The following is a 16,054-nucleotide window of genomic DNA, read 5'->3' as shown; positions in this document are numbered from 1 at the left end:
TAAAACAAAGGCAATAACAACATCTATAAACCCAGAGAATATATTCATGAGAGTTTTAGGCACAATATAAAAATAGTTTTATGTTGCGATGTTAATGGTGTTGTTCATGTGCAGCTGTTAAAGTGCAGTTTTTGTAAATTAAGTTTGAAAAAAAGCTTCTGTTTACATTTTGCTTCTGGAAACACGAGTCTGACGTGTGGTTTGAAAATATCAGCCCAGCTTCAGTTTCCATGAACACTACTGGCCAGTAGATGGCAGTAGAGACTTGCAAAAACTTGCAAATACAAAATTCCAGATAATCTGTGTTGCTACTTGCTACGTTTAAGATGCGTGGAATTTAATAAACGCAAACAAACACAATAACAACGTCTATAAACCCAGAGAATATATTCACGTGAGTTTTAGGCACTAGAGTTTAATGATGATGTCCTGATCAGAGTGTCTGAAATGCATTTCTCCTGTCCTGAACGTACTGAGATTACTGTACTGAGATTACCCTATCCCATAATGCACCAGGACAGAGCATGCCCCACACTAAAACCTTAAAAATTAGTGCATTACTTTAAAACTAAAACATATATCTGATATTTTCACTTTATAAAACTTCAGAAGTGATGTTAATTTAAATAACTTGCCCGAAATAAGTTTGGATAAAATTTAAACCATAAATTAAAAATGTATGCCTCTGGATGACTTGGGTGATATTGGCCGCGTATCAGTATGGAGCAGAGCTGTGAAATGAAAATTGTGAAATCCAAGGAAAATTTGCAGTGGGTCTGGGGGGGGTGCAGAGTTTCCAGGAGCTGGGGTCTAGGGCCCTGTGGGGCCCCAGAATTAAATTTTTATCTAATGATACTTTTTCAGCATCTCAAAATTAGTGCATATTTAAATGATCCTACATTCAACCTTTTATTTGACCTGTCAATGATGAAGTTGAAATAACAGAATATGATGTGGAAGTAGGACCTGGAATGATTTTCCTTTTAAATGTAAATCAAATTATGCATTAACTCAGAACAATTAAACTACATGAAATTTATGAAGACTGAAAAGACTGTTACAGCATTTCAAAAACCACAGCTAAAGCTTGTAGAATATTTAGAAAATCATGGTAAAATATCAATAACATGTAGTAAAAAGTCACTTATACGAGGTCTGTTAGAAAAGTATCGGACCTTTTTATTTTTTGCAATAACCTTATGGATTTGAACCACGTGTGATTGCATCAGCCAAGCTTGAACCTTCGTGTGCATGCGTGAGTTTTTTTACGCCTGTCAGTTGCGTCATTCGCCTGTGAGCACGCTTTGTGGGACGAGTGGTCCAGCCTCCTCGGCGGATTTTCATTGCCAGGAAAATGGCTGAGCGACTGCCGCTTTGCTGCATCTAAATTTTTTCAGAAACTGTGAGAGACAGCCAGGTGGAAACCATTCGGAAACTTCAGATGTCTTTCGGTGAAGATCTTATGGGCATCACACAGATTAAGGAGCATTACAACCGGATTAAAGACGGCCCACAGCGGCTGAGGGCGCACCGCGCTTCGAGCGGCTGAAACGACCAGATCATTTCCAAAGTGAAGGCTGTGTTGATTCGGGACATCATGTGACTACCAGAGAAATGGCAAGAGAGGTGGACATAGCACTTTTTCGGCACATTACACTTTTACAGGAGATTTTGTAATGAAAGACGTTTGGCAGAATTCGCGTGTCAGGACGGAACTGCGTAATGGCGCAGAACAAAAAGCACCTCCATGTTGGAAGTCTCATGGGACATGCCCAGCTCTTCCACCATTCGGAAGATTCAGACGGCTTTGGGTGGCTTTTCAGTCGAGTGAGTATCCGAGAAATTGTCGAAGAGCTGAACATGTCACAATATGTCCTGTGAGACCAACACGGAGGTGCTTTCGTTCCGCGCCATTAGCGGCTCCGTGGCGAATTCCTCCGCTCCTGTTTTCATGACAAAATCTCCTTTAACAGTGGAATGTGCCAGGAAAGTGCTATGTCCACCTTTTCTGCCATTTCTCTGGTAGTCAGACGACATCCCGGATCAACACAGCATTCAGTTTGGAAATGATCTGGTCGTTTCAGCCTGTCGATCGCCGCTCGGAGCGTGGCACACCCTCTGCCATTGTGCGCCGTCTTTAAACCGGCTGTACCTCTCCTTAATCTGTGTGATGCCCATAAAATCGTCCCTGAAAACAATCTGAATTTTCCGAATGGTGTCCACCTGGCTGTCTCTCACAGTTTCTGGAAAAATTTGATGCAGCGCTGCTCCAGCCGTTCAGACAATTTCCTCACAATGAAAATCCAACGAGGGGGGAGGACCAGTGCTCACTCAAAGCGTGCTCACAGGTGAATGACGCAACCGACAGGCGTGAAAAAACTCACGCATGCGCACGAATGTTCAAGCTTGGCTGATGCAATCACACGTGATTCAAATCCATAAGGTTACTGCAAAAAATAAAAAGGTCCGATACTTTTCTAACAGACCTCGCATTCTTGTGTAAATTCATGCAGCCTAAATCCATTCAAAGCCACAATGCCTTTTTTTTACAGTAAAAGAAAGTCTAGATTAGTGAAAAAAAGTCACATAATCTTGTCTAAAATCCTGTTTGAACAGCAGAATGTTTATTTTCCAGGGAGAGAAAAATTCTTACCGTGTTTCCTGAAAGGGCACAGTTCACTTTTCCTGTTTCTTTTTAATCTTTCAGGTGTGTTGATGAAGCCAGCGACGATTCCACGGATTCTTGTCCTTATAAGACTTTTTCAAACCGTCTTTCTCGCCATCTTCTTTCTGTGTGACGTCGGTCCATGACACAGACATGCTGCATAAATCTTCTTTTAAAAACCTGAAAGCTCTAAAAGTTTGGGATGTCCAGATGCTAAGTTTAGCTTAGGCGCAGCACAGGAGCCACATAGGGTCGCCGCAGCAACCAACCAGTCCTGCTTTACAACAACTGTCGTAACAGCTACACTTTGAGTGGCATTTTTCCTCCGCGAAACTCCGCGGATCCGAGGAAACTGAGTTGTATCTGTAACACACATATCAGTGTCCGTAGACTTATAAAACTTACACGATGTCGTAAAAAAAGAGAACGCTTTATGATAAGCATTTTAAAAACTCAGTAATGTTCACAATTAAAGAGTACATCACTAACACCCCACCCCCCTCCCCATGATGAAATCCGCGGAATCCCGCGGAGTTTTCACAGCCCTGGTATGGGGTAAAAAAAAAAGAGTTTTTTTTTTTTTGGTGACCAGTTCTCCTTTGCGTGCAGAGGATAGAGCAGTTTCTTCTACAAGCAGCTCTCCTCCTTTTGCAGAAGTTAGAACTACACATCTGTTCACTTTTGTTTACCACGTTAACGGTCTAAAAGTTATCGGACAGAAATTTATCGGAAGATAACTAGTCCGATAATGGTTTTCAAAGTTATCTGAAAAGATAATCCGATAATGAAAACTTTATCTTTGATAATTATTGGTTATCAGATTATCGGAACTGTGCCCACCACTGCAAATGGGTTTACCAGTCTTCAGGTCACAAAGGTGGCATAATATATGAAAAAGATTTTAAAACAATGTATGATGAATTTTTAAAAATGTGCCGTGCATCAGCGCCAATTTCAATTTTCAATTTATTTTCATTTATATAGCGCCAAATCACAACAGTGCTGCCTCAAGGTCCTTCACACAAGTAAGGTCTAACATTACTAACCCCCAGAGCAACAGTGGTAAGGAAAAACTCCCTCTGAGGAAGAAACCTCAAGCAGAGCAGACTCAAAGGGGTGACCCTCTGCTTGGGCCATGCTACAGACACAAATTACAGAACAATTCACAAAACGAATATACAGGAAATGCAGTCGGTGAACAGGACAGGAGGGTCGCCAGCATAAATACAACTCCCATCTCTGGATGGAGCTGCACCTTAAACAGAGAGAAAAAAAAAACAGAATCAGGCATCAGAAAGTCAAGAAATACAATATAATTTGCCAGCATTAATCAACAAGAAAAACAGAAGAAATACTAAGGTGATCGTCAGCCACTAACCCTAAGCTTCACTAAAAGACCCAAAATTTAGGTAAAGTTGAGGCCGCGGCACGTTTACTAATAAAATGAATTAAAAGAGTAAAAAGCGTAAAACAAAAGTATACCAGTATGCTAGCCATACGAAAGGGAAAATAAGTGCGTCTTAAGTCTGGACTTGAAAGTCTCCACAGAATCTGACTGTTTTATTGACGCAGTGAGATCATTCCACAGAACAGAGAGAAAGCTCTATGACCTGTAGACTTCTTATTCACCCTAGGGATACAAAGTGGTCCTGCACCCTGAGAACGCAAAGCCCGAACCGGTACGTAAGGTTTAAGGTAGGGAGGCAGGGTAGGTGCCAGTCTGTGAACAATTTTATAGACTAGTAGCAGAACCTTCAAATCTGATCTCACTGGGACAGGAAACCAGTGAAGGGATGCCAAAATGGGTGTAATGTGGTCAAACTTTCTGCTTCGTGTCAAAAGTCTGGCTGCAGCATTTTGAACCAATTGGAGAGCCCTAATGCTGGACTGTGGTAAACCAGAAAATAGAACATTCCAGTAGTCCAATCTTGAAGAGATAAACGCATGGATCAGGGTCTCAGCATCAGTCAGACAGGATGGGACGAATCTTCACTATATTTTGCAGGTGGAAGAAAGCAGTCCTCGTAATATTTCTAATGTGGAGGTCAAAGGACAATGTAGGATCAAAAATTATCCCAAAGTTCCTCACTTTGTCAGTGTGATGTATGACACACGAGCCTAGGCTAAGCATTAACTGGTCAAATTGATGCTGATGTCTCACTGGACCAAGAACCATCATTTCAGTCTTATCAGAGTTTAAAAGTAGGAAGTTTCTTGACATCCAGCTTTTCACTGATGCAAGGCAATCTTCTAAGGATTTTATGTGGATGAGATTACCAGCAGTTATCAGTATGTATAACTGAGTATCATCAGCATAGCAATGAAAGGTAATCCCAAAACCCCACAATACGTGCCAAAGGCATGCTATATAAAGGGAGAAAAGCAGGGGGCCTAAGACGGACCCCTGTGGAACCCCAAATTTCATGTCACTAAGGTTAGAGGTAGTGTTACTGTACAAAACACAGTGAGAACGACTGATCAAGTATGACGTCAGCCATGCAAGGGCACTCTCAGTAATCCCAAAATGATTTTCCAGCCTATCAAGCAGAATATGATGATCCACGGTATCAAATGCACCACCTGCTAGGCGCTACATCGCAAAGATCTGAAACAATCCAAGAAGAATACATTTGTACAATAATATATCTTACCTGTCTGCTGCTCTTATCATATAAATTCCTTTTTGGATTAATAAAATCCTTTTGTGATAAAAATGTGTCAAAAAATGTCTACTGCTGCCTTAAATTGCTGTTTTTCCAAAATTTTCTCTGTCTATAAAACTAAATAAAAATCTAAAGTGTTTTCAGGTTGACAGGACCATTCTTTTAAAGTTTATCAGGATCTGCTGCTGACAGGGTGCAGATCATGTGCCCTTATCCAGCCTCTAGGATTGGCTGAATCAAAGATCATCAAGAAGATTCATTTTACAGATTAGAATTTGTGGTTTCAGGATATGGTTGAATCTCTGTCATTCCATCACTGATCTATGAATACAAACTTGGTGAAAACTACACCTCGACGCGCCAGCGTGTCTATGGACCCCAGAGGGTTCATTCATCAAAAACAGATTAAACACTGATGGTGAGATAGCAAGCACTGAATATAGTTCTGGCATCTGTTCTATAGACACACTGATCCAAAATGTATCACAGACGGTTCGGTGTGAAACTCGTGTTTAATAAACCAGATTCCGATCAGTCCGAATATGAACTTTGAGATCACCAATTAATATCTCAGTCAAACATATTTTATGTATCAGCTGAGTGGACAAATCAGGTGTCCTTGGTGACTGGTCTACCACTGCAATGCGAGAGCGAGCATATAGTGATTTGATGGTGTGGTGCTAATATTATTATTATTATTATTATTATTATTTGAGCTTACCAGCAGTCAGTTGACAGCAGTGGGAGTCTTGAACATTATTATCAAGATGTCTGAGTCCATATCAAACGCTTTTAACCTTGGTGGGTAAAAATATGTTGAGTGAGTAATCCTAACTAAGCCTCGCGAGGATCCCTGTACCAGTTCCTATCTCCACTTCTGTAGCATTAAGCAGATGATGAGACACAAGTCCATGATCAGGGAGACTGTGGCTGAGACCCACAACACAGGAGAAGCCTCACGTTCAAGGTCGCAGACAAGCAGCTCCAAGTGACCTTACCTGGAATTGAACCCCCATCTTTTAGTGTACCAGTTCAACCCTGATGCTACTGAATCACCACCTCAAGACACGCGAGCCCATGACCGCACATCAAAAAGCAACACTGTGAAAAACAAAAACGGTGACACAGTTTACACAGAGATAATGGTGAGTCCAGATCCCTCACGAGGCTTTCAGGAAGCCAGGACTGAACACAGCAGCTTCTGCCTCCTCCATGTATAAGGTCTTCAAGTCCAGCAGCTCGTCAGAGGGACCCAGCCAGGCACCAAACCTGCTGCTGCACTTCCTCCACACGGCAGCACCCTGACTGTCCAGGTAGGTGGGTCTTCCTGCACTGCGACCCGAGGCATCAACAGGTCTGTGTAGGCAGAGCCTGGCATGCTGCTTTGCACCCTTGCGAAGCCATCAAGGAGTGTATATTGTGGAGTGCACACGTAGGCGTTTCTTTTGTGTGGTAATTAAACTGAAGCAAGACCGAAAATGAGTAGGAGAGAGGAGACATTGTGAGGGAAAAGATGCAAACTGGTTACATAATAAAAGCACAACTACCCTCCGCTTGGTGGATTTTACCGCTGTGTTGCATTCACTGCCCACCTCAGGCTGGATGTGTATGGATGAGGGATTCGAATGCGGCTGCTGTGACTCAGGTCGATGCATTTGTCTGGTAACGTCATACTCAAACAGAGCTGCTGTTAGATCCATAAAAATAAAAAAAGAACAGCTGGTCAACATCCAGGACGAGCCATTGTCACATCTGTCGAGCAACCGGTTTCCCGTTACGAAAACTAAAGGAATCACAAGGAATGGCAAAAACGATTTTTAACGCTGCATCACTCTCAACCATCAATGGCAAAAACAGGAAGAGCATCATGGAGATATGTCCCTTATAGTACTTCTGTTCCACCTTCAGAACTGAACTTACTGCTGGATAAAATAAAAAAGTAACTTCTCTCTAAGGAGGCTAAGGACACCAACATTCGTTCAGTCATCAATCTATGAATTAAAGTTGTTCGTCAGCAGAATTATCAATTGCACATGTTCAATTCAATTTCATGCTCAACTGCACATGTTGTTCTACCTTGACAATGCTTTTACCTGTTTGTTCTAGCTGTTCATTTGAATACATGTAGACCTGCATTGAAATAAATGTGGTCAGATTTCAGAAAGAAATAGCTGATATGTATTTATAAGACCCTTGTGAATGCAGTAAAGTAAATCTGTAAGCCCAAATTTGTAATTCAGCGGAGAAATCTTCGTTTAAAAATGACAAATTTGCAGCTAAAATTTAGCCCTCTGTGAAAACAGTTTGTACAGCCGTATCATGTCCATGATGTCAGGGACAAGACGAGGCGCTCCAGCCTTCAGTCTGATCCCGCATTGAAATTGATTTTATCTGTTAGTAATGTTACTTATACACGTCCTGGTTTCAACATCCAAAAGTAAGCTGCAATGAATGTGAGATACAGATCTGTGTGCTCAGATCAGCAACGACATCGACAGCGGGCGCCGTTCTTCCTCTCCCGCTCTCTGCCTCCGCTGCGCTTATTAAGTCTGCGGGCTCGTTAATGAGCTCTTTAACTGCCGACGCGGGCCATTCAAACCACCCGTGTCTGCTTTGCAGCCGGTGTTGTGCCAGATTCAGCGCACAACACCGGCATCACCTCTCTGTCTACTGAATGGAGCTGCAGCACACTTGGCACAAGTCCTGAGATTACACTCGCTGTTTTAATGCGAAGCGGCCGGTACACCTGTTGCTGCAAGGACAGACTTCTTGCGGCAAAATCCACAGCACCGCACATCTCGGCAATCGGAGCCCCAGAGCTCCATGGACGCTGAGAGAGGTTTATATATTTTTAATGACTGGGATTCTTTGCGGGTCTCGCCTCCATATCCCGCGATGGTACCGGAGGCGAAAGACACCACTCAATCAAACGGGCGTATGAAAAAGTCCCCCAAAATAATTTTCAAGCACAAATAAAAGAAATGTGTACTCATCAAACGTGCCGCAAGACAACATGAAGTTTTAAAAAAGTAGATCCTTCCATATAAGACAAGAAAAAGGTGCAGATGAAAACTGACGTAAATCCACAAATTACAGTTGGCGCGCAATGCATGCTGGGAGAGAGGGTCTTCTCCGTGACGTCTCGGCAGCGTCCACGATGAGAGGGACAATTTTGCGGAGGGCTAAATGTTAGCTGTAAATTTGTCATTTTTAAATGAAGATTTCTCCGTTGAATGACAGATCTGGGCTTCCAGATTTACTTTACTACATTCAGAAGGATCTTATGTGTAAATGTAAGTCATTTTTTGGTCCAAAGATCTGACTGCATTTATTTCAATGCAGGTCTACTTTAAATTCTTTGATTTCCTCATAACTATGACAAAATCATTGATTACACTGGAAATATTGGTCCGATCAATTTGCCAATTTGGCACGCAGCTCCTTGGCCATTTATAATTCCTCATACCAAAATTCAAATCTCAACTTTTGGCAGTTCTGGAGTTTTAATGCAGAAGGTTTGTACAGAGGTACGGAAGGACAGCAGTTCTTCCTGTCACACACCAACAAATGATGGTGAATTATTTGATGTTAACAAAAATATATATACGTAAATACATACATAAATCACTTGAGTATTTTGCCCTTTTTAAACACAAATGGACATTCGACTTCAGCCTCACGTCTTTTCTATTATTCGCATATGAAAAACATGGGGAAAACATTCAAGCCCAAGTTCCTCTTTACATACAACAAGTTGACATTGCACAATGGCTCATATGAAAGAAAAAATAAATTAATTAAAGCAGCAATATGCGATACTTATACATCAATATGAATTTCCACACTTGCAGACACCCATTACACCAATAAGAGTGATCCATCTCTTTTACTTTGAGAGGAAAACCAACCAGTGACAAGTCTCATACTGTGCTAGCAACAAGAGATGTAGACAATCCACAAGATTTAAAAAAAAAGTTGCACCAGGGAAAAGAGACACCATTAAGACTTGAAACCGGCAAACTCACAGCAAAAACAGAGAAGAAACGCCTCCTATTTGAAAGTCAGTATGGTGCCACCATGGTTCCGTTCTGTGTCGACAGCAATGATTTGAACTATTCTGCAGGTGCATTGCAAAAACATTTAATATTGTGAAAGAGTTCAATATTTTTTGTCAGTTATTTCAAAAAGTGAAAGTTTTACATACATTCTAGACTCATTACATGCAAACTAAAATGTTTCAAGCATATTTTTTTTTGTATCTGAATTTTGATCATTATGGCTTATAGCTCCAAAGAGCAGAACCAAACATCTCACAATATTACAATATTTACTTTTAAGTCACTATTTCTGCAGTATAAATACAATGAATCTCATTCTGCTTGAGTCCATACAACCACAGTCAAGGGAGAAGACTGTCGATTTGACAGTTGTCCAGAAAACAAAAGGTCTTTGCTAAAAATTCATGGAAAATTGACTGGAAAGGAAAAGTATGCTAGGAAAAGAGGCACAAGCAACAGGGATGGCCACAGCCTTGAAATGATTGTCAAGAAAAGCAGATTCAAGGACATGTGGAGGCTTCAAAAGGAGTGGACTGAAGTTGGAGTCAGTGCAACAAGAGTCCCCATGCACAGACTATAAGTGTCGCCTTCCTCACGTGAAGCCACTTCTGAACCTGAGACAATCAGAAGCATCTTACCTGGGCTAAGGAAAGTAAATTTTGCATTTCATTTGGAAATCAAGGTCCCAGAGTCTGGAGAAGAGTTGAGAGTCACAGAATCCCAGTTGCTTGAAGTGCCGTGTGAAGTTTCCACAGTCCTGATGATTTTTGGGGTGCCATGTCATATGCTGGTGTTGGTCTACTGTGTTTTAGCAAATCCATAGTTAAAGTAGGTGTCTACCAGGAGATTTTAGAACACTTCATGCCTCCATCTGCTGACAAGCTTTATGAAGTAGCCAATTCCTTTTCCAGCCCCACAGCGCCAAAACCATTAGGAACTTGATTTCTGACCATGGTATTACTGGATTTAATTGGCCCCATAGACAATACCCCACAGACTCTCTACGAGGTATAGGTTACCGTAGTCTCGTTTGAGGGTGGGTGATAAAGGGTTAAAATGAAAGCCCATATGATGCAATAATTCTATTTCCCGGGACAGCTCCATTATTGCCCAGTCACTTTTCTGTCCCCATCAGAAACATGGCACTTTCTCTGATATTGATGTTAATCAGAACCACCACAACTATTTTCATGGACGTATCAAACATGTTTGATTCTGACTGATAGGTTGTGACATTCCAGGACCGTGGCGGATTTGGACCACGGCCGTAACCACACGGCATGATTCGTATCTGCTCTTTTTGGTCCAACTTCAACTCCTCATTATCACATTAAATCTTGCTAAAACTCACCGACACATCCTTTCCCATTTGCCTTGTCTTCCCTTCTCCACTGGGAACCAAAAAAACTGCACTTTTTGCGACTGCTTCAATGATTGCAGCCAAAAACAAAACAAAACAGTACCCTTTCCATGTGAAGTGATGCTGTTTGTGTTGCGCAATGGCAAGCTGTCTCCGGAAGAGGTCAAATCCCATGATATCATGCAGGGGTTCAAGTCTCACAACGGTAACCTACAGTCAAGAGGACAGTGAGAGACACCAAATCTAAAACAGAGACAAGCTGAAGGCTAATCGCCTCCATACCATGCACGCCACAGACACAGCAATTCATCAGAAGGAGCCCCAACCAAGTACTGAGAGAGCAAATGTACTTTTTTAAGAAGTCCATCATTTCTCTATTATGAAATCCTTTTTTTAATGGATTGGTCTTATGAAGTATTCTAATATTCTGAGATACATTTTTGCCATTTCTTTAACTGTAAGCTGTAATTATTAGAGCCCAACCGATATGGATTTTTTGAGGCCGATGCCGATATTTGGATGAAAAAAAATGCCGATAATCGATAAATTGGTTGATTTGCCGATAAATCAGCCGATTTTTTTTATGAATAAAATGTTCTTTTTTTGGACCCTTAACAAAAAAGGCATGAGCTAAAAGCTGAAGCTTTGTCCTCATATTGATTAACTTTATAACAGAGAAGAATTTTCAAGTTCAAAAAATGCAAAAATGCAATTGGAGCAGTTAGGGGGCTAGTCAAATGGGCCAACTAGTAAGATATCACTCCTGAAAATGATCTTTGCCATATCAAGTGAGGTAAATCTGCCCTACGATTGGATTTTGGAAAACCATGTGAGGGAGAACCAATTCAGATTGGACACTCACATTGCGCACATCATCTATGAAGAGTACCAAGGTGGCCAATGGTGGATCGAAAGTCAGCGGAGTTAACTTTTCAGCAAAAAAAAAAAAAGTAAGTTTCTATCTCATATCATTAAAAAGTTATTTACAATTTAGTAAAGCTTGGTCCCAGCCGTCGTACACAACGGCGTTGGCCCCAGAGGGTTAATGGCGAACGGCAGCAATTCCCAGAACCCTTCCGGATGACCAGTGATTCAACCTCTTAGCATGAAATGTATTTCATGCTAGAAATAAGGTCTACACAACGTGGGCTTAATAAAAAGCGTGACCGACGCAATGAAGCACATTTGACACATTACGACATAAACGGCGTTAATCAAACTGAGTTGCACTGAAACGGGAGAAATGTGGGGGGAATGTAATCGCAAAGTTATTACAAACAACATCCTTATAAACTTACTTGAATGCTTTTGTCAGCTGATCAGTGCAGTGTGACGGCGAACTTCGGGGGCCGGTGATGAACACAATCTACTGGACAAAAAGTGCAAGGACATTTTAAATTGCCGACACAAACATTATTTCAGTAACTGTTCTGTTTATGAGAAATTATCGGCGTTCTATCGGCAAAATTTCGGCCAATAGTGAGTACTTTGAAAAGGGCTTATATCGGCTGATAATATCAGCCGGCCGATATATCAGTCGGGCTCTAGTAATTATAAAAATAAAAAATGCCTTATATATATATATATATATATATATATATATATATATATATTCCACCTTCTGAAACAACTGACAACAAAGTATTTAACTTATTGATTTTTTTTTTTTTTGAGATGCCCTTACACCACAGGGAAGAATTTCAAGTCCCTCAGTGTTAGTTAACAAATGGAACAGCACAGGGGTGATCATGTGGCAACAACCTGCCAATCACAGCCATACCAGTGCCTTAAACCAGTACTGACCATCACTGGCATTGATTCGGAAATTTAAAAAAAAAATTAACAAAATAAGAGCATATGTTAAATTTGAATCATTGTGTATTCTACATATAGAACAGTTTAAAACTGTTGTGCTGAAAGAAACAAAAAAGAAGAAATTCTATGCATATTTTTGGGTCCCTGGAACAAGTTAAATTTGACATTTTTGTTGCCAAATGAAGAAATGATAACCAATATTCAAAATCTTTAACTTGTTTTATATTTATACTGGATGCATTTGTTAAAATGAAGCATTTCTGTTGTGCTGTGATGTGATTCTTGATGAAGAACTGGAACAGCAGATGCGCTCATTTGGCACAATCACTTTCGTACGCAACATATTTGGCATCTTTAAACCAGTGGAGAGGAGGGGTCACTTTTTTAAGGATTTTTTGTTGATTTATTTATTATTTTATTTCTAAAGGATGGGGACTTGATTACTCACCACATGGAAGCAGCAGCAGACAGACGAACCGAGTCCACCGCCGGCAGCAAACACCTGACATGGTAGAAATCCGCGGCGGATAAAAAATCTCAGTTCTTCCAGTAAATAGACCAGTCCCTCAGCGCGACGCTCTTGCGGTTCAATAAAACCGACGGATGTCCGACAGTCTCAGACTTTGTGTTGTGGTCCTCTTCAAACCCGTCCAGACAGACTCTGAAATAACACAACCGCGGCTTTTAAAGCGGATTTCAACACATGTGGCAACAAAGTTACACGAATACGGTTCTAAAACTGGATGGAAATAAGCCAAATTGTACCTGAAACGGTTCCAAGTCGTTGATCCAGATCGTCCGAATCGACGCACATCAGCGGAGCGGCGACGGCGGCGCGCGTCCTGGCAACCCGCGCGCGTAAAATCCCACAAAAAAGCTTAAAAAATGGACAGGGGCGTCAGAAATGAGCTGCTGGCCGCTCGGACAGGAGCTGAAGACTAGTCAGGATAAAATTAAAGAAACTCAGCCGTTTGAATTTGTGCGACGAGGCGTCCGGCGGATCCGCAGCGCGTTCAGCTTCTGCGGACTTTCGTCAAGCTGCGCGGTGGAAACGACGTGCGCGGACGCCGCGAGCCGACGCGCGATTTTTTTTTTTATGTATTTATTATTTATTTTCCTGGAAAAGTCCTGCGACTATTTCTGATTCTAATAAGCCGGAGTGTCCTCAAAGTCAGCGCGCAGGCAAGTCCGAAAAAAACTACCTGGTTCATGTTTTCAGTGATGGCGCGTGACTCACTGCGCCTCCGCGTGCGGTTTGCGCACCTGGCACGAGCGCATCGCTTCAGTTTTGTTTGAACTCCAAACTAAAGCCGACGCCGAGGAGCCGCAGACGCACGTCAAGCACAGCACAGTGCACAAGAACACGTCCGGTAGTGCCTTTCAAAATAAAAGACATTTAATCGTTACATACAAAGCCTCTACGAGAGTTATCTGTTGACATAACTCAGAACTTAATGGATTAATTATTTTTTCAAAATCATACCCTCTGTTGAAACATTTGGCACATCTATCCAAATATATTCAATTTTCTGCAAGTCATACAATGACTACAGCTAAATTATAGACCATGTGAAGTTAAATAACTTCCTGCTTTGGTGTGGTCATGGTCATGTAGCGGCAGGGCTACAGAATTTGCATGAAATGTGCAAATGTTCCATGCAATATTAAGATTGGTTCACTTCCAGAAGTGTAAACACACAATAGCTTGAATTCTAGGACTGCACATGACTTCAGAAGTGTCCAAAGGCTTCACCCAATTCTAGAAGTGTCCATGCACTGCTCATATACCAGTGTTGCTGACCGAACAGTCCGCCCCTAAAAATCGGTCCGCCAAAGGTGATTTGCAAGGTCAAATGTTAGAGAGTTAGTCCAATTCCAGAAATCTGTAGCTCTCTTCTGGAAGAGGTGGCCAAATTTGGAAGCACAAACCTTCCAATTTGATACAACTTTTGAAGTTTTTCAGAACACAAAATACACATTTTAAAGTAGATTTCCCCTGCCAAATAATAACATATATTGTTAATTCACATTTAGAATGTGACATTTTACAAATGCAAAATGAAAACTTTCACATAACCTAGTGGCAGATGTACACAAAAAACTACAGTCAGATTCTGCTCTCCATTATGTGGCACTATTCTCATACACTTCTTGAATATGTTGGGCTGTCATCCAGGTTCTGGATCAGGACACAGCTGTTTGACAAATAAACAATCTATTTTTAATCATAAATCTTGTGTTACATGAGTCACATTAATTTATGTAGATGATCCCAGCGCAGCGTGTAAACAATGTAGGGGCCATAGAGGGCGCTGTACAATTAAGTCAGACAGAGAATGTGGCAGTGGTGAAACTGAGGGTGAAAATATAAAACTTTGAAAGTCAATTTTGCTGTGGATTTGTGATTATGGAACTGAAATTATTGCGTGGGGGGCTATAACCCCATAAAGCCCAACCACAGAGCCGCAAGCGACAGATATTTATGACATTCGATGGTGAGGTCGCAGTTTGGCCAAGCATGAATTTATTACATTATGAAGTGCTTAAATTGATTAAATTATATTATTCCTCGTAGTTGTTGTTTCTTGAGTATTCCATGTTATATGAAGTTGGATGAAACAGTGCTCCCCACAGGAAGTTGCGCTCAGATACAGACAGCCTGAGTACTGTTCCGTCTTGGCGATTGTCTTCGCTCTAATGTTTTTCTTATTTAATTATTTATTCAGAGAACGTTGCACTGGGAGCTGTTACCTAATAAACTCTGTAATTACTCAATCATAAAAAAATAATCAGTTTAATATGAGCGTCAAAATTCACATGGATGATAATTATGACTCATCAAAATTCATGTTATTGATATCTAATTATGTTCTATCGGGAAGAATATCACACTGACTTAAACGATTACATTAATGAACTCTGCAATTCTGTTCTAACAAATTAATTCAAATTAATTTCATGGTTTTAAATCAAGCTTACTGGTTTAATAATGAGCTAACATTTGCAATATAACTATCATTAGCTTCTGATATTTAAGTAATATCTATTTGTACTAAGAAAATTGTGACTGACAGTTTTCTTATTCATTTCTAATATTTGAGACATTATTTAAGTGTGGAAAATAATTAGCAGATGGCTCAGTAATTAAATTATTAGTTATAGCGCTACAGATACAGCAACATGGAAAAAACAAAACATACTTATAAGTGATATCTCAGGAATGAAAAAATACATCTGATAAATTATAGCTATAATATAACTTGAGTTGTTAATGCTAAACATTTATAAAACTTTATTTTTTCCAAGCAGTTTTCCTTTATCATGCATTGTCATATTTGTAATAAAGATCTGCTTCAGCAATTTATGTTTTTTGAATAAAGACACAGTAAAAATGTGGTGAATTCTACTTAGCTTTTCCTCATTTTAGCATTAGCATGTAGCTTAACACCAGGTTTTATTGGCGCCATTGCATCACGATGCTTTTATTTTGGAA

The 16,054-nt window shown here is 40.6% G+C and overlaps 1 protein-coding gene across 1 annotated transcript in view; it reads right to left on the bottom strand.

Annotated features, from left to right (window-relative positions):
• Positions 1-13,457, bottom strand: part of tmem132e (transmembrane protein 132E) — a 1,128,337-nt gene extending 1,114,880 nt beyond the window's left edge. The window contains exons 1-2 of the mRNA XM_034177754.1: positions 13,327-13,457; positions 13,010-13,222 (exon numbers count right to left, since the gene is read on the bottom strand). Of these exons, the coding sequence (XP_034033645.1) occupies positions 13,010-13,070 (61 nt within the window). The 5' untranslated portion in view covers positions 13,071-13,222; positions 13,327-13,457. The remainder of the gene's footprint in view (positions 1-13,009; positions 13,223-13,326) is intronic.
• Between the last annotated feature and the right edge of the window lie 2,597 nt (positions 13,458-16,054).

Source organism: Thalassophryne amazonica, chromosome 9 (genome assembly GCF_902500255.1).
Source record: "Thalassophryne amazonica chromosome 9, fThaAma1.1, whole genome shotgun sequence".
Taxonomy (NCBI): domain Eukaryota; kingdom Metazoa; phylum Chordata; class Actinopteri; order Batrachoidiformes; family Batrachoididae; genus Thalassophryne; species Thalassophryne amazonica.
This window is presented reverse-complemented; position numbering and strand designations above follow the sequence as displayed.